At 37.2% G+C, this 24167-nt stretch overlaps 1 protein-coding gene across 1 annotated transcript in view; it reads right to left on the bottom strand.

The window, feature by feature from the left end:
* The window catches only part of DOK6 (docking protein 6), a 436821-nt gene that overhangs the window by 148163 nt on the left and 264491 nt on the right, over positions 1-24167 (bottom strand). Inside the window, exon 5 of the mRNA XM_049902004.1 lies at positions 12930-13119. Within this exon, the coding sequence (XP_049757961.1) occupies positions 12930-13119 (190 nt within the window). The remainder of the gene's footprint in view (positions 1-12929; positions 13120-24167) is intronic.

Raw genomic sequence — 24167 nt, 5'->3', positions numbered from 1 at the left:
GATGGCAATGGGTTTGGTTTGGGGTATCCAAATTAGCAAAGAGAAAAGGACACCCAAAATTCACAGAAGGAAAAAAAAAAAAGGAATGAACAGTGTATACGAGGACAAAGGAACAGTGCATACAAGGACAAACCTCCTCTAATGAAACAAACAGAAGAGAAAGATACCAAATTCCACTCTAAAAATATCTTGAATCATCATTTTAATGCTTGTGTTTATAGGGCAAGAAGGGCACTTTCTTTGTACCATTAGAGGGTTTGAACTGATAATTACTTTTCTTGAAAGCAAGTTGCTATATTGTGAAGAGCCTTTGACCCAGTAATTCCTGTTATAAAAGGCTCTGCTAAGAAAATAACTGGAGATTGGGACATCATTGCACAGATGGTCAGCACAGCCTTATTTGTAATAGTTCATAATGGAAACATCTTAATGTTAAATTAATAATGGCACACCCATATGTTAGGGTATCATTGAAAAACATCAACAAAAAACCCATTGTCATTGATTCTGACTCACAGGGTTTTTAAGGCTACAATCTTTACAGAAGCAGACAGCCACATTTTTCTCCCAAGGAAGCAGCTGGTTGGTGGGTCCGAGCCACTGACCTTCCAGTTAGCAACTGAGCACTTAGCCACTGTGCCAGCAGAGCTCCCCCAGGGTATTACACAGCCATTAAAATTTTGATTTCCAAGGCCTAGGAGATTTGTTCTCAATATTAAATGAAAAAATAAGACAAACATATATTTATTGTAAAATACATCGAGCAGAAGTACACCAAAATATTAAAAGTGGTTATCTTAGGACAAAGGAATCTTGTGTGATTTTTTTTCTAAGTCTTCCCTAGAAAGTTTATATTAACTTTTTATTCAGATAGTGTAAGGTATTAAAAATTATCAATATAAAAAAGTAGAGATTTACAAAGAAAGGTACTGTTAGGTACTGTTAAGTCGGTTACAACCCATAGTGACCCTATGTACAATAGAACAAAACACTGCCCCGTCCTGCATCATCCTCACAATCATTGCTGTGTTTGAGCCCACTATTGCAGCCACTGTGTCAGTCCATCTTATTGACGGGTCTTCTTCACTGACCCTCTACTTTACCAAGCATGATGTCCTTCTCCAGGTAGTGGTACCTCCGGATAACATGTCCAAAGTATGTGAGACAAAGTCTCACCATCCTACCTTCCAAGGAGCACTCTGACAGTACTTCTTCCAAGACAGGCCTATTTATCTTTCTGGCAGTCCATGGTATATTCAATATTCTTTGCCAATACCATAATCCAAAGGCATCAACTCTTCTTCAGTCTTCCTTATTCATTGTCCAGCTTTCGCATGTATATGAGGCAACTGAAAAGATCATGCCTTAGGTCAGGTGTGCCTTAGTCCTCAAAGTGACATCTTTTTAACACTTCAAATAGGTCTTTTGCAGAAGATTTTCCCAATGCAATATGTCATTTGATTTCTTGACTTCTGCTTCCATGGGGGTTGATTGTGGATCCAAGTAAAATGAAATCTTTGACAACTTCAATCTTTTCTCCATTTATCATGATGTTGTTTATTGGTCCACAGTTGTGAGGATTTTTGTTTCCTTTCTATTGAGCTGTAATCCATACTGAAGGCTGTGGTCTTTGATCTTCATCAGTAAGTGCTTCAAGTCCTCTTCACTTTCAGCAAGCAAAGAAAATTAACAGTGCAAAATGAGTCCAGCTTATGAAAACAGATTTGTGATGTCAGCATACCTAGTTAAGAGTAAAGGCCCAGTCCTATCTCCCAATGTGAAGACATCCTATCCAGGGAACACTGGGGCTTCTCTCTCTTTCCTTCCTGGGCCTCATTTTTTCCAGGGGAACTGTTTTATCATAACAGGAGTATATGTTCATTGTCAAGCATGCAAATATACTATGAAGGTATATAAAATAAGTAAATCCCCTCCTACTTTCTTTCCCCACATTAAAAACATTTATTGGTGTATAATTTGCATATAAAAATATTCACTGATATTTAGTAAAAAGCTCCATGATTTTTGATAAATGTCAAAATGTATAATTACTACTACAGTCAGGATACAAGACATTTTCATCACCCCAAAAAGTTCCCTTGTACTCCCCTCACAGTCCATTCTCCCCCAATCCCAGGCAACCACTGATCTACTTTCTGTGACTATAGTTAGCTGTTGCCTTTGTAGAATTTTCTATGAATGGAATCATACATATTGCTTACTAATGTGTTTTAGATTAGTCCATATTATTGTATGCTATGAAAAAAAAATTTTTTTTTTTTATGGCAGCATGCAATTGTATATCAAAATTTGTTTCTCCAGTCACATACTGATGACCATTTGGGTTGTTTCCAGATTTGGATGGTTATGAACAAAGCTGCTGTAAACATTCAAGTACAGATATTTTTGTGAATATGTTTGCTTTTTTTGGGGGGGGAGGTTAAGTAACTAGAAATAGGACTGCTCAGTCATATGGTGCACATAAGAAACTGGCAAGTATACTCCCATGATATTGCTCTATTAAAGTAAATGCCTGAAGGCTAAAGTTTTAGACTTTAATTATTGGACTAACTTTACCCTACCTGACTCTCCAGGTCTAAATGAATGTCTTGGGGTAAAACCTGTGCGCTGTGCCATTACCACCTGGAATAAACTAAATGATTTCATGCACGACAAACCTGAGCATTTTTCTACTTATTTTAAGATAAAATCTTCAGAAGACAATTGGTACAGTTGATAAAATTAGATGAAACTCTAGAAAATTACTAAAGGCTTGCATGCATGGTAATATCCGAACTAACTAAAAATTTGAACAGGAATTGGGTCTGTTTAGTGAGGAAAAGAGCTATTGGTTATCCATATTTTGAAAATGAAACTAAGTGGGTGTGAGTCAACAGTTAAAAGTCATTACGATGTCCACCACTATAAAGAGGCCTCTTTGTGACAGGATAAACTTTTCACAGGCTGAGCAAAGAGGACATTAGGTTGCTCGCCAGTATACAAGAAGTACCCTGTGAAAGGCACATTGTCAAACACAAGAAGCCCAGACCTCAATACTACCACCTTGAGGAAATAGGGCATAGTGTATGGATGACCAAGATACTCCAAACCATAACTTTTCAACTTTCTTTGGCTAGACCTGGTATAGATATAGGAAATAACATGGAACATACAAAATTGTATTTAAGGTAAAAAGACTTGTGACTGACCCTGGGGGGCAGGGGAGGGGGGGAGACATGGAATCAGAAACATTTAGACTTAAAATTTTAAATTACTAACAAAATGAATCGCTCAGTCAACCATTTACTAGGGTCAAAGGGAAGGGTCATGTACTCCCAAGTGGGGATTTTTGGAGGCTACCAAGGATCTGTTGCTGTTGTATGCTGTCAAGATTCATAGCGGCCCTATAGGACAGATTAGAACTGCCCCATCTTTTCCCATGGAGCGGCTGGTGGGTTCAAACTGCTGACTTTTGTGTTAGCAACCCAGAGCTTAACCACTGCACCACTAGGACTCCTACAGAGGATTCAGTAAAGGCACAAACTTAAAGGATAACCCCTGATGTCAGCCTGATCACACCCGACCACAGCAATAATACCTTATAATTAAAAGGGATAAGAAAGAAGTGGTACCTGCCCTGCTACTAGGAGCAATAAGCATAAGATGGACATAAAGGAAATACCTTGGCCAGAAGGATAGCGTCCCAAAGGCTTATTCCAAATCCCAACGCATTTGTTCCAATAAATAATGATCCACTACCTCGATCCTGATGATTATCCTGGTGACCAATATAACCCTGACAGTCGGCTCTCATGACCCATGACAAGTGACAAAATTACCAAAAACAGTAGTGACGAAGTTTGCATCAGAGTCACAAAACAAGAATTTCAACAAGCAAGCACCTTCACTGAAACATAATTGCTTTTTGAACTTTGGTCAAAAGGTAGGAGAAACTAAGCCTCACAGGTGACAAATTAATACAGTTGGGTATAATCACCAATGATGCTACTTTTTAAACCAATAATTCGGATCCCTAGGGAATATGGTCTAAACAGTTATGGAAATCAGCCAAAACTGTCAACCACAGAGAAAAAATTAACTCTCTCAGCCCCACAGGTATGATACTAGTTATATTAAGATACTTGATACCATAAATAATACAGGTATCCTCCATTTTTCGAAAGTTCACTTTATGCCACTTTGCTTTTACAAATGACCTACATTAGCATCTGTTTTTGCTAACTGAAAGAAACCTGAAGGTTTTTGCTTTTACGGAAAAAGATAAAAAGCAAAACTAATGTTTGGTATTTGTTTTGCAGCCAGCATGGCATTGCCAAGCTCCTTCCCAGGAACTACACGGTACATACATTATTTCTACTTTATATAACCCATGTATTTATCATATCCTTCCTGCTTTTCCTATATGTTAGTGTTATTTTAGGTTTTATGTGTTATTTGGTATGATTTAGTAGGTTATTTTGGGGCCTGGGAATGCTCAAAAATTTTTCCCATTAAAATTAATGGTAATTGCATCTTCATTTGTGCCATTTTGGCTTACGAAATGCTTCATAGGAACACTCGACTTTCAGATAGCAGGAGAAACCTACACACTTTCTGATACAATCCTTATAAAATCTAATAATAATTCATTTAGTAAAGGGGAAAATGTTGCCTCAAACACTAGAAACTCACTGGGTAACTACAGAGAAATTGAAACTCCTACAGATTAAGGACACTTCCCTAATTTCCATTTAATCACTTTCAGATGTGTCACAATAAGCTCTGTTGACTTCTCGGACTCCTACAGCTTCCATTTACTGCTCCCAGCATTTCTGTTGTTGACAGCCTAACTCATAGCAATGGATTCCAAGTCAACGTTATGAATATCTTTTAGACATTACAATTCCACCGTTTGTATAATTTGACGTCAAATCACCAACACCTGCCACCTCAATTGAACCTACCACATCAACTGGGCCATCAACTCCTCCTCTACATTCCACAACCACAAATCAACACTGACAAAATTAAAGAAGAATTTGAGGTTAAAATCCAATGTGGTATGAACAATCAGAATGCAATTAAAGGGAACGCTGACACATTGTAAAAAATGTAATATCACTGAACAATTTCTATGGAAATTCTCAAATCGGAACCTAACTTATTGTGTAAACTTTCACCAAAAACACAATAAAATATTATTAAAAAAATGCAATATTCTAGCTTAAAAACTAATATAGGAAATACCTGAAGTGGTCATTACAGGTAGATACTGAAGCCCACCCATAACAGATAATCTTATTAAATCAAAAGTTGATGTTACCTTTGATAATGGATGTGATGCCACAAAGGCTTGTCAAATAAAAATCCTTGCTTTAAAATGCAGGACTGAAATAGTGTTATCATACATGGACATATCCAATTTTAAAAACGGGACTGGACGGTTAGAGATGATCAAACACCACTGTTTGTAGATGGTGTTCGTGTTCCTCATGACCAATCGACAGGATGGAATTATAACACATGGATAACACCAGATGCTATAGATACACCTGGCATACAGGTACCCGTGACTATGGCTTTTAAGCCTGGAAAACCAGCAATAGATTATTTAGGCAATGGACTTTTGGGGCTTGCTTCAAGAATCTTACAAACTCTACTTACAGGACAAATGGTGAGAATGCAGAGTATCTGCTTTAAGGTTGCCTTAAAGTGATAAATGCCTTTAAAATGACAGTTGGAAGAAAACTTATTACTCACATCCAGGATAAAACAGTAACAACTAGTGAAAATTTTCACCTGAATAAACCTAAACCTAATACATCCTTGGTCAATATCAAAGCAACATAGAGGAACTACAACCAGGTGAGCAAACACTTGAGGCAAGAGACAAAAGATATATAGTCTCAGACCCAGAAGGTAACTAAAGAATATAAGGACAAGTTTCCAAAAACCATGATCACTTTAAATACAGCATTTATGGCATCTGTGTTATGCTTTACAACATGCTACTAAAGCTTTTACTCCTATCAGTGTTATAAAAATGATGTTTACCTGGACAAAGGAAGTTTGTCTGAATGGCTAAACAAGCTAAAATTTTAGAATTTTGATGAATGGATATTGAGTCATATAAAAGAAGCATCTCCATTTGTGATACTGATTATAATTGGAAAATTTTCCATGAAACTTGCCTTAAAGAAGTTAATGCTAAGACTTTTGACTGAATGCAATTTGAGATCAAAGAGTGGATTGTGATGTATCCTCATTACGTAATGATCTCAGACAACTTATGTGTGAAACATGTATGATGCGAACATTTAAAACTAAGCTGTGAACAACTTAAAATGCATTTTTCAGGTTAACAATCGCTTTGCAGTGACATGGTTTTATGTAACCTTCCGTTTATCTGTGTTAGACACTGTGAGTAAACCTCTGATTATGAACCTGATGAAAGTTACCCTGACGCACTAGGGAACTGGACATCCCTGATAAACACTTATCTGTAAAACCAGAGGCACTAAATCACATAAAAACCCCAAGCTCTTGCTCTTCCAATGAAGGTAGAGGCAGAACAACTCTCTGTCTCTGACCCTTTCCAAAGACTAAGGCTCTGCCAGAAGCTCTGTTGGGGACTCTGCCCACTGCTGCCACAGACCTTGGACCCCGACTATGATAGACCTCCAACCAGGATGAGCCACTGGTCAAGCCTTCCTTCCTCCTGAGGCCACTGGTTAGAAGTAAATGCCTAAAGGCTGAGGATTTAGACTTTAATTATTGGACTAACTTTACCCACCACCTCATTCTGCAGGACTAAATGAACGTCTAGGTGCTGTGCCATGACCACCTGCGATAAACTAAATGAGTTTATGCATGAGAAACCTGAGCATGCTCTACTTATTTTAAGATAAAATCTCCATTGAGGAATGGATAAACAAAATGTGGTACATATATACAAAAACACCTTTGGGGTTTTCCCTTAATATTTTTAATTGTAAGGACATTTGATGGTCACTGCTGTACAATCTGATTTCTCTAAGGAGCTTATGCTCATTCCAAAGAACTATATGTGGTAAATTAGAGGGCTCTCCCATGAAGTGGGCACCTACTGTCCTATAAAGTTATGCCCCAAACACCAGTTAGTACAAAGACAGCCATTCAATATTTTCCCCTTATTTATTCTTTAAAGTCTTGTTGCATTAATCTCATTTTCACCCAGTCTCAAATTCCTGACCCATGTCAGGTAGCACTGATTTCTCTTTCTAGACGTAAGGTTTATAATGAATTCTCCAACATTTGAATGTAGCCTCTCCCAATGGGCTTTCTGCTTGGTTTATGTCTACCCACACTTCCAAATGTATTGGCTAAGAATATACCTTACCAGAGTTTTCAGGATGGAGAGTTCTGCAGACCTAAGTAGAAACTTTATTCAGAAATGAGAAACAGGCAAATTATGTAATTTCTGAGAAAGAGTAAGCAGTTATGATTTCTTACATACCCACTGGTGAGAGTACTGTGCTGTGTGCTGCCTTCTATATACACTAACCCACTGAGCCTCTCCAAATATATAGAACATAGAGATTATAATGCCTATAATACAAAGAAGAAAAGTGAAACTTCACAAGCTGTATTGTTAATAAGAGACAAAGGTGTGTTCTAATCTAGCTCTCTCTGGTTCTTAGGGCATGTAGGGGTGGGTATCAAGATGCTGTCTAGATATTAATATATTGGCTTTTTAAGAAGTTATTCTGCTGAACAAAGAAAAACAAAAACCTCCTAAAGCAATAAAACAAAAACACAAAACCGTGAAGATTCTGGACCTTATCTATTCTGATACACACACACACATATACACGTATGTATGTATATATGTGTATATGTATGTAAATGAATATATGTATATATATTATGAATCTTAAAATCATTAGAAATTATCAAGATCATTGAAGGCCAATTCACATTGATTGTCAGAGAAGCCAAGTGGCTTGCACATTACGCAGTTTGGTGTTTTAGTTAAGAAAATTTAAAACCTGTAAGGAGGCAGTGCTTGCCCCTTAAAGGCTTTAAAAGAACAGGAAATTGGCAAAAACTAACTTGGATAGGTATAACCCATTGCTGCTGAGTCGATTCTGACTCATTCACAGCAACCCTATAGATTACAGCCACAGGGTTTCCATGGCTGTAATCTTCATGGAAGCAGGCTGCCAGAGCTTCTGAGCACTTTAATCATGGAGCCACCAGGGCTCCTTAAGTGGACATATATATATATATACACACACACACACATATAAAAAATAAAAAAAATATATACAGGGTGAAAATTCTGGATAACCATTATTAAAAAAAATAAAAAAACTAGTTATTTAAATCCTTTCTTGCTCTCTTAGGTGCATAGATGCCAGGCAAAATGATGAACAGTCAGGTAGTTAAAATGTACATAAAAATAGGAAGATAAGGGACCCCCGGGGAAAGATACAGGAAGGTGAGCCTGGAGGTAGTGCTGCAAAGTGGTGAAAACAAACCATCCAGCTCATTTCTATATACACACTATTGTTTTAAGTTTAGTAAAAAATGCATCATAGATTTTAGGTCATTACATCTCTAAGCTATGCTTCCTTTTTCATAACCATATAATTTTTAATAAGCAATGTGATATTCATTTTCTTAAGAGAATTAAGACTGTGGATTGAGACAGTCTTAAGACAGATGATAACCCTGACACTGTCAAGATCTAAGCAGAGGGGAGGGAGAGCTAGGTGAGTGAGCACATAGGAGTATACATAGGTACGTGGGCTCCTCGGAGAAATCAGTGTGGTAGATGCTTCCATCTTACCTTAGTGCAAACAGACTCCAGACTGGTCAACTTACTCCAGCTTAGGGTGTTTTTTTTTTTCCTCTTTAAAAAATTTAAAAGGCATATGACCCATTTAGGGTAGTAAATGGGTATTATTATTAGGATCTAACCTTGAATCGGAGCCCTGGTAGTGTGCTGGTTAAGAGCTTAGCTGCTAAAGAAAAGGCTGGCAGTTCAAATTCACCAGCTGCTCCTTAGAGACCCTATTGGGCAGTTCTACTCTGTCCTATAGGGTTGCTATGAGTTGGAATCGACTCCGTGGCAGTGGTTATTTATTTTTTTTAACCTTGAATAAGAGAGTTCCAGGGTGGCACAAAAAGTTAACCACACTCCCTGCTAACCAAAAGGTTGGAGGTTTGAGTCCACCCAGAGGCACTTAAGAAAGACCTGGAAATTGACTTTCAAAAAATCTGCCATTGAAAACCTTACAGAGTACAGCTCTACTCTGACACACTTGGGGTTGCCATGAGTCAGAGTTGATTCAACAGCAACTGGTTTTCAGACAGTTTTGTAAGAAGTAACTTACACACTTTACATTGTCATGTCAAATACAATGGAACCTGACTGCAATTACATGAGAATACCACGGATTCATTTTCAGAAAGTGATCATCCTGTCCCCTGTGTGAAGAGTGATGCATTAAACATTCTTATATAGAATCCCCAAACCTAAGTCTTATCTTAAGTGCCTGATAACAATATCACCGAGTGGACATAGTATAGAGACATTAATTTGGTTAGTCGTAGCAAATGTCTAAATCAATGGCTGTGAATAATAACTGTGAAACAAGCATTCTTTTCAAATATTTATGGACTCTGACCATATGCTACAATCAAGAAGCCAATATATTTGTCTTGACACACCAGGCTTTAAAGTCTGAGGTACACATTTCATAAATGTGCATTTACCAACATTTCCTCAGTTATTGTGAATTAATATTTATACTTAACTGATATTTTTAACATACAAATCTGGTAAGTTAATATTTTTTAAACTTACCTCAAATCTAAAAAGATTTAAATAATATTTATGTAAAATTCCTTTTGAAATTGCTTACAAAAACTCACAGAAGTTGGCTAGGTTGTGGAGAGACTGGAACCCTTACCCACTCCTGGTGGGCATGTGAAATGGTATAGCCATTATGGAAAATGGTATGGCGCTTCCTCAAAAAGCTAGAAATAGCCTATGATCCAGCAATCCCATTCGTAAGTATATGCCCTAGAGATCTAATAGCAATGACACGAACAGACGTATGCACACTTACGTTTACTGCAGCATTACTCACAATAGCAAAAAGATGGAAACAACCTAAGTGCGTATCAACAGAGGAACAGATAAACAAAATGTGGTATATACATACAATGGAATACTATGCAGCTATAAAGAATAATGATGAGTCCACGAAACATAACATGAATGAATCTGGAGGACATTATGTGGAATGAAATAAGTCATGCACAGAAGGATAAATATTATGTGATCCTACTTTTATAAAAAGACCAAAATACGTATACATATAGAAATCAACATTCTTTGGTGGTTGCCAGGCATGGGAGGGCAAGGGAAGGGAAATCATTGTCTAGACAGAATACAACTGTTAGTTTTGGTGATGGGAAAGTTACTGAAGCAAGCACAAACGACTTAACCTATGTAAAGGATGACACTAAGAAGTACACAAAAAAAAGGGACATTATTGGTAAACGCTATAACATATACAATTTGTTTACAACAGCAGTAACAACCAAAAAATATGTGAGTGGTTACACAGATAGATATGTATGCATATATGCGTATATGAAGGTGTGTATGTTGTTCAAATCCGCTGGGTGCTACTTGAAAACCTAGGGGGCAGTTCTACTCTGTCCTTTAGGGTTGTTATTAGTTGGAACTGACTGGATGTCAATGGGTTTTGGTTCATGTTGTTGTTAGCTGCTGTCGATTCAGTTCCAACTTTTAGTGAGTCTAGGTACAACAAAACAAAACACTTCCAGGTTCTGTGCCATCCTTTCGATTGTCGCAATGTTGGAGCCCACTGTTGCAATCACTGTCAACCCATCTTGTTCAGGGTCTTCCTCTACTTTGATGGCCTTCTACTTTACCAAGCATGATGTCCTTCTCCAGGCACTGGTCCCTCCTGATAACTTATCCAAAGTATGTGAGACAAAGTCTCTCCATTCTCGGTTCTAAGTCTTCCGAAACAGATTTGTTCGTTCTTCTGGCAGTTCATGGTATATTCAATATTCTTCACCAACACCATAACTTAAAAGTATCACTTCTTCTTCTATCTTCCTTATCCACTGTCCAGCTTTCACATGCATATGAGGCGGCTGAAAATACCATGGCTTGGGTCAGATGCACCTTAATCCTCAAAATGACATCTTTGCTTTCTAGCACTTTAAAGAGGTCTTTTGCAGCAGATTTGCCTAATACAATAGATCATTTGATTTCTTGACTTTTGCTTCCATGGGTGTTGACTGTGGATCCAAGTAAAATGAAATCCTTGACAACTTCAATATTTATCCATTTATCATGATGTTTCTTATTGGTCCAGTTGTGAAGATTTCGGTTGAGAGGTAATCCATACTGAAGTCTGTAGTCTTTGATCTTCATCAGTAAGTCCTTCAAGTCCTCTTAGCTTTCAGCAAGCAAGGCTGTGTCATCTGCATATCACCAGATGTTAATGAGTCTTCCTTCAATGCTGATGCCATGTTCTTCTTCATATAGTTCAGCTTCATGAATTATTTGCTCAGCAATATGTATATATACGTGAGCATATATAGTGTATCTGTAAGCACATCTATATACATGTTTGTGAGTGCTGTACATATATTCATATGTTTATAATAAAGCACATAGGGTGCAGAGTTATGGATACCTCCCAGACATAACCAAACACCCTGCAGGATTGGTTTACTGGGTTTGAAGGCTTAGGACCATAGTCTCATGGGACACCTCAGTCAATTGGCACAGCTATAAAGTTTATGTTCCATATCCTAGTTTGGTAAGTAAGGTCTGGGGTCTTAAAAGCTTGTGAGCAGCCATCTAAGATACAACTATTGGTCTCTACTGATCTGGAGAAAAAGAGAAAGAAGGAAACCAAAGACTCAAAGAAGAAACCAGTCTATAGGACCAATCACCTACACAAACCATGGCCTCACCTATCCAGAGAAGAGAGCTAGATGGTGCCCAGCTATTGCTACCAACTTCTCTGACCAGGGCCACAACAGATACTCTGATAGAATGGGAAACTATTTTAGAGCAAAATTCAAAATCTTAAAAAAAAGTCAGACTTACTGGACCAACAGAGACCTGGGGAACCCCCGAGACTCTCACCCTGAGATACTCTTTAAACTCTGAACTGAAACTACTCCCAGAGGTCATCTTTCAAATAAATAATAGATTGGCTCATAAAATAATACCACCTGTGAGTATTGTGCTCCTTGTAGAAATATACATAAAACAATCATCTATGTGAAACCAAACCAGTCAACATTTACCCTATAGCAAAGATAAGAAGGTTGGGGAAGGTGGGGAGGAGGCAGGGAAGCAAGAATAATGGAAACGAAACAACCAGAATGGAAGTGACAATGTTGATGCAATGTAGGAAACGTAACTAAGTATGTGCAGAAATTGTTAAATGGGAACCTAATTTGCCGCATAAACTTTCAACAAAAGCGCTATTGAAACAAACAAAAAAACTGACAACTAATCCAAGCAAGGACATACTGAATTTCATGAAAAACCTACTGAATGGGGATCCACCAAAATAGAGTATTGCAATCATTTGCAAAAAAAATAGTGCATTATTGAGATAATTATGAAACTAATTTGATGTCAGTGGAAGAAGCCAAAAATTATTTTGAATAAGGCAATAATCCTGCCATACAATTAACACAACTTTACACAGGTTATCGACAGGAATCTGAAGCAATGATATATTTTGTAACTGAAGCAATGATATATTTTGTAACTTCTACCCCTTAAAAAAAACAATGAGTATCCTGGGTGGCAGTGGTTACAACCTTCCCTTCAAGATTGCTCCCGCCTCCGGCACTTGGTCACCACACTGAGCGCTTACCTTCCTGACTCAAACGTGAACCACGTTGAGTCCCGACCATATCTCCTCAACGAGCTGAGAGGCCACATCACCAGTTTGACCTTGGCATTGTGGATATCCCAGAGATAGATATTCTCATGAGTGATCTGCATTGTACATTCACCATAAATATCCAGATTAGGTGTAGGCATAAGGTACACATTGAATCGTTCTGCAAAGAAAGAAGAATGGAGAACGTTAAGCGTAAAGTAGTGTGACTCTTGGCGGCAGTGCGTTCATTTGTAACCGGCAAACTTCAGAAAGCACTTCCATGTCTCTCACATCTTCTTTCACTTTGTGTGTGGCAAAAGGAGTTATTAAAGTCTTCTTTATTCACTCATTCATTCACTTGCTCATTCTACAGCTTTTTTGTTGCATACATTCTCTACCATGGGGATTAAATTGTCAAATTGTATACTGAAAAATTAAAAGTAAAAAGCTAGACAGGGTCTCTGCTGTCATGGTACTTACGTACTTCCTGTGAGGAATTTCTTTATTTCATTGAGAACTTACTCAATTTCACCTCTGTGACGTAAAGCATTAAACCCAGATTGACTCACTAGTTACTTAGTAAGTACTGAAAAAATAACTCTGTTTGTATCTCAGAACAAATTTTACTCATGGTGAAATTCACCATATAATAGTGGCAGATATTCATTACTCTCTTTTGCAGAACTAAAGTCATTGTTCTGATAAGTAAAATAAAAAGACATTACTTTTTGTCATTTTTGCACATTCTAGGTTGAAAATCTGATTATTAGGTAGTGATTCCAAATCCTGCTTTGGAATTTTCTATATATTTCAAGGAGTATTACAAAATCTGCAGCCTTTAGTGCTTATTTAAATGCACTTTATTTTGATAAACAATGTTAGATTGTTAATTCCAGGAAGTCAAGTACCTAGAAATGCCCTATAAGTGTCCTATAAAACATCCCTAGATTCTAGACCATTTTGGGTTTATAGTAGGCAACCAATAAATATGGGTTGGCTGTACGAATGAAATAAATATATGTCATGAGGAATTTGATATACATGACAGCGGAATTACAAAAAATAATCAGTGTGATAACAACAGCTTAAGAACCACTAGAAGGCACGTTTCTGTAAGTTAGAACTTAATTGTGAATAGTGCTTTAAAGACAGTACTGTTGGATTAATTATTTTACAAGCAAAATGGTGAAGCTGAAGTTGGAAGAGAATTGATAGGCCTAGGGAAGTGCTATTATTCACAATGCGATGATCTCAAAGTCGAATGTTTGCTAGGACTGAGCTGGTTTGCGTAACAGAATCTTTTCTGTGGCAGGTATTTTGCACAGTTAGGATCACTGATACCAAAGAGCAATACCCAGATTCCAAATGGATTTAATTTAACACAAGCATGCTAGCTTCAAGTTTAGTAACCATGTGATGACTATTTATATTCAAGGGATCTAGGTATTTTTGCACAAAAGATAATCTAATGATTTCCTTTTCTACTTTGATGACTGGCCCATGAAACCGATACACATGGATTTCACATTCATTTGCTAAAGAAATGACAAGTGAGATCCATTCTACAGCTGAAAAATGAAGAACAATGTCTTACTATCTACAATTTAAAAAGCCCAAATATATATGCATTTCATAAATCTTAAAATTCTTTCGTGCCACCAAGTAAAGACATTTAGCATTAAATACATCACTCACATTTCCTACCACAATCCCTGCTCCGGCGGGATTACAAGTAGTAAATCAAAGGGGGTACGATCTCATATAACAATATAAATGAAACTTGGACCCAACGGGTAACTCAAAAATGCAGATAACGCCTGAACAACAATCTTCTTTCCTTTGGTAGAGACCTTTTTGATGAACTTCAGCTTCTATAAACCCAGTGCCGTCGAGTTGATTCCAACTCATAGCGACCCTATGGGACAGAGTAGAACTGCCCCATAGAGTTTCCAAGGAGCGCCTGGTGGATTCTAACTGCCGACCCTTTGGTTAGCAGTCGTAGCACTTAACCACTACGCCACCAGGGTTTCCTTATTTATATAAATTTTATTTATAAAAATATAGCTTCTATATTTGGAACTAATCATATGTTAGTGGCTTCTGTTGTACATAGAAAAAGCACTGTTATTATAAAACTGGAAAGTAAAAAATTCCCCTAAATCCTTCCATCAATTCCAAAGCTTGAAGTTTGCAACTAGAGAATCATTGTCAAAATGCCAAGAAATAATAATTATTTCAAAATAGTTATAAAATAGATATCACTAACCAATTATATTGTTGCTTGAGACTATATCGATTCTTGATATTTACATCCATAGAGTGATATTTTATTAAAAGAAGTAAAAGAATAATCCTGACATTGAATATACTTCAAGTGGACGGTACATAAAATACTCCATATAATCTAAAGAGTAGTACTACAGAGGACCCAGAAGAATCATTACGAATGTCTCTGCGCTCAAATGTTAGCAGATAAAACCCAGTAATAATAAACAGGGACAGAGTGCAAATCCTCACAGTGGGGACTGGTGAAAGGTGGAAAAGAATGCATAAGTGAATTGAAAAGATTTAGATGACATCTTGTTATTGTTGTTAGGTGCCCTCCAGTCAGTTCTGATTCATAGCGACTCCATGCACAACAGAACGAAACACTGCCTGGTCCTGCGCCACCCTCACAATTGTTGCTATGTTTGAGCCCACTGTTGCAGGCGTTGTGTTAATCCATCTCATTGAGGGTCTTCCTCTTTTTCAATGACCCTCTACTTTACCAAGCATGATGTCCTTCTCCAGGGACTTGTCTCTCCTGATAACATGTCCAAAGTATGTGAGATGAAGTCTCTCCTTGTGTCTAAGGAATATTCTGGCTATACTTCTTCCAAGACAGATTTGTCTGTTCTTCTGGCAGTCCATGGTATATTCATTATTCTTGGCCAACACCATAATTCAAAGGTGGCAATTCTTCTTCAGTCTTCCTTTTTCATCATCTAGCTTTTACATGCATTTGAGGTGATTAAAAATACCATGGCTTGGGTACAGCGTACCTTAGTCCTTAGAGTGACATCTTTGCTTTTTAACCCTTTAAAGAGGTCTTTTGCAGCTGATTTGCCAAATGTAATACATCGTTTCATTTCCTGACTTCTGCTTCCATGGGCATTGATTGTGGATCCAAGTAAAATGAAATCCTTTACAACTTCAGTATTTTCTCCATTTATCATGATGTTCTTATTGGTCCAGTTGTGAGGATTTTTGTTTTCTTTATGTTGAGGTGTAATCCATACTGAAGGCTGTAGTCTTTGATCTTCATCAGTAAGTGCTCCGAGTCCTCTTCGCTTTCAGCAAGCAAGGTTGTGCCATCTGTGTATCACAGGTTGTTAATGAGTCTTCCTCCAAACCTGATGCTCCATTCTTCTTCATACAGTCCAGCTTCTTAGATTATTTGCTCAGCAGACAGACTGAATAAGTATGGTGAAAGAATACAACCCTGACGTACACCTTCCCTGACTTTACACCATGCAGTATTCCCTTGTTCTATTCAAACAACTGCCTCTTGGTCTGTGTACACATTCCTCATGAGCACAATTAAATGTTCTGGAATTCCCATTCTTTGTAATGCTTTCCATATTTTGTTATGATCCATACTGTCAAATGTCTTTGCATAGTCAATAAAACACAGATAAACATCTTTTTGGTATTCTCTGATTTCTGCCAAGGTCCATCACATATCAGCAATGATACCCCTCATTCCATGTCCTCTTCTGACTCTGGCTTGAATTTCTGGCAGTTTCTTGTTAATGTACTGCTGCAGCCACTTTTGAATGATCTTCAGCAAAATTTTACTTGTGTGTGATATTAATGATATTGTTCAGTAATTTCAGCATTTGGTTGGATCACCTTTCTTTGGGATGGGCACAAATATGGGTCTCTTCCAGTTGGTTGGCCAGGTAGCTGTTTTCCAAATTTCTTGGCATAGATAAATGAGAGCTTCCAGAGCTACATCCATTTGTTGAAACATCTCAATTGCTATTCCGTCAATTCCCGCAGCCCTGTTTTTCACCAAAGGCTTTCAGTGCAGCTTGAACCTCTTCCTTCACTACCACTGGTTCCTCCTGAAATGGCTGAACGTTGACTAATCCTGTTTGATACAGTAACTTGGTGTATTCCTTCCATCTCTTGATGCTTCCTGCATCGTTTAATACTTTCCCCATAGAATCCTTCAATATCACCACTTGAGGCTTGAATTTCCTCTTCAGTTCTTTCAGCTTAATACCAAGCATGTTCTTCCCTTTTGGTTTTCTTACTCTAGGTCTTTGCAGTTTTTATTGTAATACTTTACTCCGACTTCTTGAGCTGCCCTTTGAAATCTTCTGTTCAGCTCTTTTACCTCATCATTTCTTCCTTTCACTTTAGTTACTCTACCCTCAAAAGCAAGTTTCAGAGTCTCTTCTGACATCCATTTTGTTTTTTTCTTTCTTTCATGTTTTTTTAATGACCTCTTGCTTTCTTCATGCATGATGTCCTTGATGTCATTCTATAACTCATCTGGTCTTTGGTCATTAGTGTTTAATTAGTCAAATCTATTCTTGAGATGGCTTCTAAATTCAGGTGGAATGATCTCCAAGTCATACTTTGGCTCTTGTGGACTTGTTTTAATTTTCTTCAGCTTCAACTTGAACTTGCATAGGAGCAACTGATGGTCTGTTCCACAGTCGGCCCCTGGCCTTGTTCTGACAGATAATATCGTGCTTTTCCATTGTCTCCTTCCATGGATGTAGTCGATTTGATTCCTGTGTATTCCATCTGGCGAGGTCCACATGTGTAGTTGCCATTTATGTTGTTGAAAAAAAGGTATTTGCAGTGAAGAAGTCACTGGTCTTGCAAAACTCTATCACATGATCTCCAGAGTCACTTCTATCACCAAGGCCATATTTTCCAACTACCAATCTTTCTTCTTTGTTTCCAACTTTTGTGTTCTAATCACTAGTAATTATCAATGTATTTTGATTGTATGATTGATCAATTTCAGACTGCAGAAGTTGGTAAAAATCTTCAGTTTCCTAATTTTTGACATTGGTGGTTAGTGCGTATATTTGAATAACAGTCATTTTAACTGGTCTTCCTTGGTTTACGGATATTATCGTATCACTGACAGCACTATACTTCAGGAGAGATCTTGAAATCTTTCTGACGATGAATGCAATACCATCCCTCTTCAATTTGTCATTCCTGACATAGTATACAATTTTATTGTCTGATTCAAAATGGCCAATACCAGTCCATTGCAGCTCATTAATGCCTAGAACATTTGATGTTTATGCATTCCATTTCATTTTTGATGACTTCCAATTTTCCTAGATTCATAGTTTGTACATTCCACCTTCCTATTAGCTGAAAGCAGCCCTGGTTGCACAGTGGTTGAGTGCTTGCCTGCTAACCGAAAGGTCAGCAGTTCGAGCTCTCCAGCTGCTCTGTGGGAGAAAGATGTGACAGTCTGCTTCTGCAAAAATTACAGCCTTGGAAACCCTATGGGGCAGTTCTACTCTGTCCTATAAGGTTGCTATGAGTTGAAATCAACTTGAAGGCAACAAGTTGGGTTCTATACTAATTGCTATATGAGAAAACATATGAAAGTTCCTTTCTATACTTGGTACTTAAGTATTGTTACATGACAGTTTAAAACATGAAATTTTCTTATTAATATAAAACCAATAAACATTTTACTAAGGATTATTCAGGCAAAATCCCGGAGTCACTGCTTTAAAATTAAGCACCAATGATAAATCCATAAGGATCTGGTATTTGAAAAACTAAACCTGCACTTTGACAGCACTGGGATGCCTTATCAGTTTCACCTTGGTTTGGAATCTAGGCTCGCCGCATTGTCTGATATTATCAACTTTGAAAAGTTACACAAAGGAAAAATATATAGAACCAAATATTATGCAGAAAACAATCAGACATTTCAAGATTATTCTTTATATTCTTATCTCCAAAATTCCCATGATACTGGAATATTGCAGCAGGCGCTTTCCAATTCTAGAAGCTTTAGAAACCGAGGAACCCTGACAAGGCAGAGAGGTCCACATTTAGACATATCCTGAGACCTGCATCATGCGATTAAACTGATGAAACAAAGCATGATTTATGCCTGTGAAAATTTGTGACCCTCTTCAGAAATTGTCTATTTCTACAATCGTACTCAAGTTTGTCAAAATTTATTTTTTTACATAATGTGGCAAACTTGTTGCTGTCAAGTTGATTTTGAGTCATAGTGACCCTATAGGACAGAGTAGAGCTGTCCTACAGGGTTTCCAAGGAGCGGCTGGTGATTGGAACTGCCGACCTTTTGGTTAACAGCTGAACTCTTAACCACTGCACCAGAGGCAATAAATTCAGCTGCCAGGGGCCATACAGGGTTGCCAGGAGTAGAGACTGACTTGAAGGCAACTTTTTTTTTTTTAAAGGGGCCATCTGCTCAGTGCACATGGCCACTGTGAACTGCCAATACCTGCCTTTCTTGAATAAATCGGCAATGCTTAAAAAATCCCAATGTTTTTTATCTTCCCATGAATTTTTTTCTTTACAAAAAGTGATTGTTGATTGCATTTTCTCTGCATCTCCAATTAAATCTTGTTCATTGCTATAAATACAGAAAAACATTCTTAAAAATGAAATTAATTCAACTGATTATACCTTATAGAGATAATTCCTATTAGGGTAATACTATGCATATACATTTTTAATTTTATTGTGTTTTAGGTGCAAGTTTACAGCACAAATTAGTTCTTAATTAAAAAATTTATACACAAATTGTTTTGTGACATTGGTTGTAATCCCCGCAATGTGTCAGCACTCTCCCCATTTCCCTTCCACCATGGGTTCTCAGTGTCCGTTCATGCAGTTTTTCTGTCCCTTCCTGCCTTCTCATCTTTGCTTTGGGGTAGGTGTTGCATATACTTGATTGAACTAAGGTGCACATTCCTCACATGTGTTGTTTGTTTTATAGACCTGTCTAATCTTTGGATGAAAGGTGGACTTTGGGAGTGATTTCAGTTCTATTAATACTATATTTTAACATGCAAACATATTTGCATGTGTTTTTATACACCACACACAACACCTATTGCCACTGACTCAATTCTGACACGTAGCAATCCTATACGACAGAGCAGAACTGCCCTGTAGGGTTTTCAAAGAGTGGCTGGTGGATTTGAACTGCAGACCTTATGGTTAACAGCTGTAGCTGTTAACCACTGTGCCACGTTATTATACTGAATATTAAACATTAAACCCTATATACTACACTTATTATAAGCATTTTCAGATGCTATTAGGTATTCCTTAGAAACATGATTTTTAATGAATGCATAATATTCCACTGTATAGCTATGCCATAATTTATTTAATAATCCTCCATTTGATGAACGCTGAAGTGATTCCAATTTTTGCCTAATATAAATTAAACTGCAATACAATGACAGACTTTCAGCTGAATAATTCATTCCTTTCCTATTGATTCATGAGGCCTACTTTATTCTTGTCTATAGAGTTTTGATCATGTTTAAAATCCTTGATATTCAGATGCTCAAAACGCTTTTAAAGGTCACACTGCCAAACTGCTTTCTAGAAACTCCTTAGAAATACTTACTCCAAAAAGCAGCATGCAGAGCATTCATCTGAATGTAGCCATGTCAGAACAGAGTATTCCATGTTATAAATATAACACTGTTATTTTATTAATTTATACTTACTTGTGAGATTTAACTTTTTTCATAAGCTTATTACCCATTTATTTTTTTTCTCTTTTAATGTCCTTTGCAGATTTTTTTAAAATTAGGTTTATGGTTTCTTTTGTTGAATTTTAGAATTGTATATACCACAAACACTAAGACTTTTCCTACCATATTTATGATAAACATTTCATCTCAGATTTTCACTAATAGTAACTTTGTTTACGGTATTTAGTGAAGTCTGGAAGGTAGAAAATAGATTTTCTCTAATTTTTGGAATAAACTCTTGGCCATGGAAAGAAAATTAAATATTTTTCTAGACTTCCTACAGCATTTTCAGAATTGTATTTTTTACATTAACCAAATACATTGAACAGTATTGTAACTTACAATGCAATGTTCATACTCAAGTATAATGTCCATTCAGTTTTGACAAATGTGTATCAAGATACACAAGAGAAGGCCTCCTTATTCTGTTTCCGAGTCTTCCTTGTCCCCAGATGCAACCAGTAACCTGATTTCTAACACTGTAGGTTAGTTTTGCCTATTCTTGTGGGCTCTTGTGTGCTGGAAGCAGCCGGCTTCATCGCTAGGAATTTATCCCAGTCTGTGTTTTTTTTCATTTTTTCAATGGTGCTTTTTTTGATAAGCATAAGTTCGAATTTTGATGAAGTCCAACTTATCATTTCTTTTTACAGCCTGCGCTTTTAGTGTTTTAACTAAGAAATCTTTCCCTATCTCAAAATTGAATCCATCTTTAATTGATGTTTGAGTATGTTGTGAGTTAGGGGTTGAAGTTCCTTGTTCCCCATATTGATATTGAGTAACTCCAGAAAATTTATTAAAAAAATTTTTTTCATTTTCCCACTGAAATGCTTTGGTGCCTTTGCCAAAAATTGTATGTGGATCTATTCCTCCTTTCTATTCTTTTCCATTGATCTCACTATCTTCTGTCTTAATTGCTGCCACTTTAGAATAAGTCCTGAAATTAGGAAGGGTACGTCTTCCACTTTGGTTTTTCTCTGGCAAATGTTGGCCCTTTGTCTTTCCAAATGCATTTTTTTTTATTGTTGTAAAATATAGATAACATGTCATTTGATAGAGACCAATGGAATAGAATTGAGAGCCCAGAGTTAAGCATGCGTGTCTATGGTCAATTAATCTTCGACGAGGGTGCTAAATCCATCAAATGGGGGAAAGAATAATTTCTTCAGTAAATGGTGCTGGGACAACTGGATTTTCACATGTAAAAGATTGAAGTTACACCCGTACCTAACACCATATACAAAAACTAACTCACAGTGAATAAAAAACATAAATGTATGATCTAAACCCATAAAACTCTTAGATAAAAACAGGAGTAATGTTTTAGGACCTAGTCTTCAACAATAAAGTCTTAGATATGACACTGAAAGAACAAGCAACAAAAGACAAAATAGATAAATGTGATCTTACCAAAATTAAAAACCTCTGTTTATCAAAGGACTTTACCAACAAAGTGAAGAAACAATCTATAGACTGGGAGAAACTGGGGGGAGCCATAATTCAGATAAGGGTTTGATATCCAGGATACAAAAAGAACTCCTGCAACTTGACAAGAAAAAAGACAACCCAATCGAAAAATGGGCAAAGGACCTGAATAAACATTTCACCAAAGAGGATATACAAATGACCAACAAGCACATGAAAAGATACTCAATGTCATTAGTCCCATTAAAAAACCAAAAACTAAACCTGTTGCCATTGACTCGATTCTGACTTATAGCAGCTCTATAGGACAGGGTAGAACTGCCCATTGGGTTTCCAAGGAGTGGCTGGCAGATTCGAACTGCTGACCTTTTGGTTAGCAGCCTAGCCCTTAACCACTGCACAACTAGGGCTGCCATTAGTCATTAGGGAGATGCAAATCAAAATCATAATGATGTACCACTTCACTCCAACTAGGATGGCTAAACAAAAGGAAACAAAAAAGGAAAATAACAAATACTGGGGAGGTTGTGCAGCAACTAGAACCCTCATCCACTGCTGATGGGAATGCGTCGCAAAATGGTACAGCCATTTAGTGGAAAATGGTTTGGCAGTTCTTCAAGAACTTATAGAACTACCGTTAAAAAAAAACAAAAACCCACTGACACCAAGTCAATCCTGACTCATGGCGACCCTACAGGACAGAGCAGAACTGCCCCAAAGGGTTTCCTAGGAGTGCCTGGTAGATTCAAACTGCTGATCTTTTAACAGCCGTAGCTCTCAGCAATTCCACTCCTAGGTATATACCTAAGAGACTTGAAAGCAGCAATGCAAGTAGACACATATACACCAATGTTCACTGCAGCACTATTCACAATAGCCAAAAGATAGACATAACCCAAATATCCATTAACAGAAGAATGGATAAACAACTTTGTTAAATTCTAGAAGAAAAATTCCTGCTGGGATTTTTATTGATATCGCATTGAATCTACAGATCAATTTGGGGAGAACTAATAATCTTAACAATACTGAGTCTTCCAATCATGAGCATGGTTTATCACTCCGCTTATTTAGATCGATTTTAATTTCTCTCAGCAATATTTTAGTTTTTAGTGTAGCGGTCTGGTACATTCTTTACTAATGACTGAATATGTGATTTTTTTTGTATTGTAAATGGTATCTTATATTTCATTTTCTAATTGTTCATTGCTAATATATTTCTCTGTATATTTATTTTTGAATACTGGCTTTGTATCGTGTGACATTGCTAAATTTTCTTATTAGTTACAGTTGCTTTCTGGTAGATTCCTTAAGGTTTTCTGGGTACACAATCCTTTCTTATAATTTTTACTTTATTTTGTTATCTGGTTATAGAGATTAGGACCTTCATTAGAATGCTGAATAGAAAAGTTGAGTGAGGGTATCTTTGTCTGGTTGTCAATTTTAGGGGGGAAACATTCAACATTTCACCATCAAGGAAGATGTTATGCCACATGCAGAGGCTGGGACTGTGTTGCAAGTCTGGGCTTACTCTCTACTACTACTTTTTGTTTGGAGAACATGCAGCAGCTAGTGTAAGGAGGATGAGAGACACATGGACAGATCTAGACACAGTCTGCAGCTTGCAGCCAATCTCAGCAGAGCCCAGCCTAAATCGGCTAAACCCTAGCCAACCCATTCATGCATGAATGATAAAGACAAGCTGATAGGTCTACGGAAACCCTGATGACGTAGTGGTTAAGTACTATGGCTGCTAACCAAAGGGTTGGCAATTCGAATCTGCCAGGTGCTCCCTGGAAACTCTATGGGGCAGTTCTACTCTGTCCTATAGGGTCGCTGTAAGTCGGAATCAACTCAACGGCACTGGGTTTGCTTTTTTTTTTTATAGGTCTATGCCATTGAAAAAATTTTAAATTATTTTTGTTGTTTTTGTAGTGGAGAATATACACAGCAAAAACATATACTAATTGAAGTTTCTACATGTACAATTCAGTGACACTGATTATATTCTCTGAGTTGTACAACTGTCCTC

This window comes from Elephas maximus, chromosome 11 (assembly GCF_024166365.1).
Source record: "Elephas maximus indicus isolate mEleMax1 chromosome 11, mEleMax1 primary haplotype, whole genome shotgun sequence".
Taxonomy (NCBI): Eukaryota; Metazoa; Chordata; class Mammalia; order Proboscidea; family Elephantidae; genus Elephas; species Elephas maximus.
The sequence above is the reverse complement of the archived record's forward strand: the minus strand, read 5'-3'. Positions and strand labels throughout refer to the sequence as shown.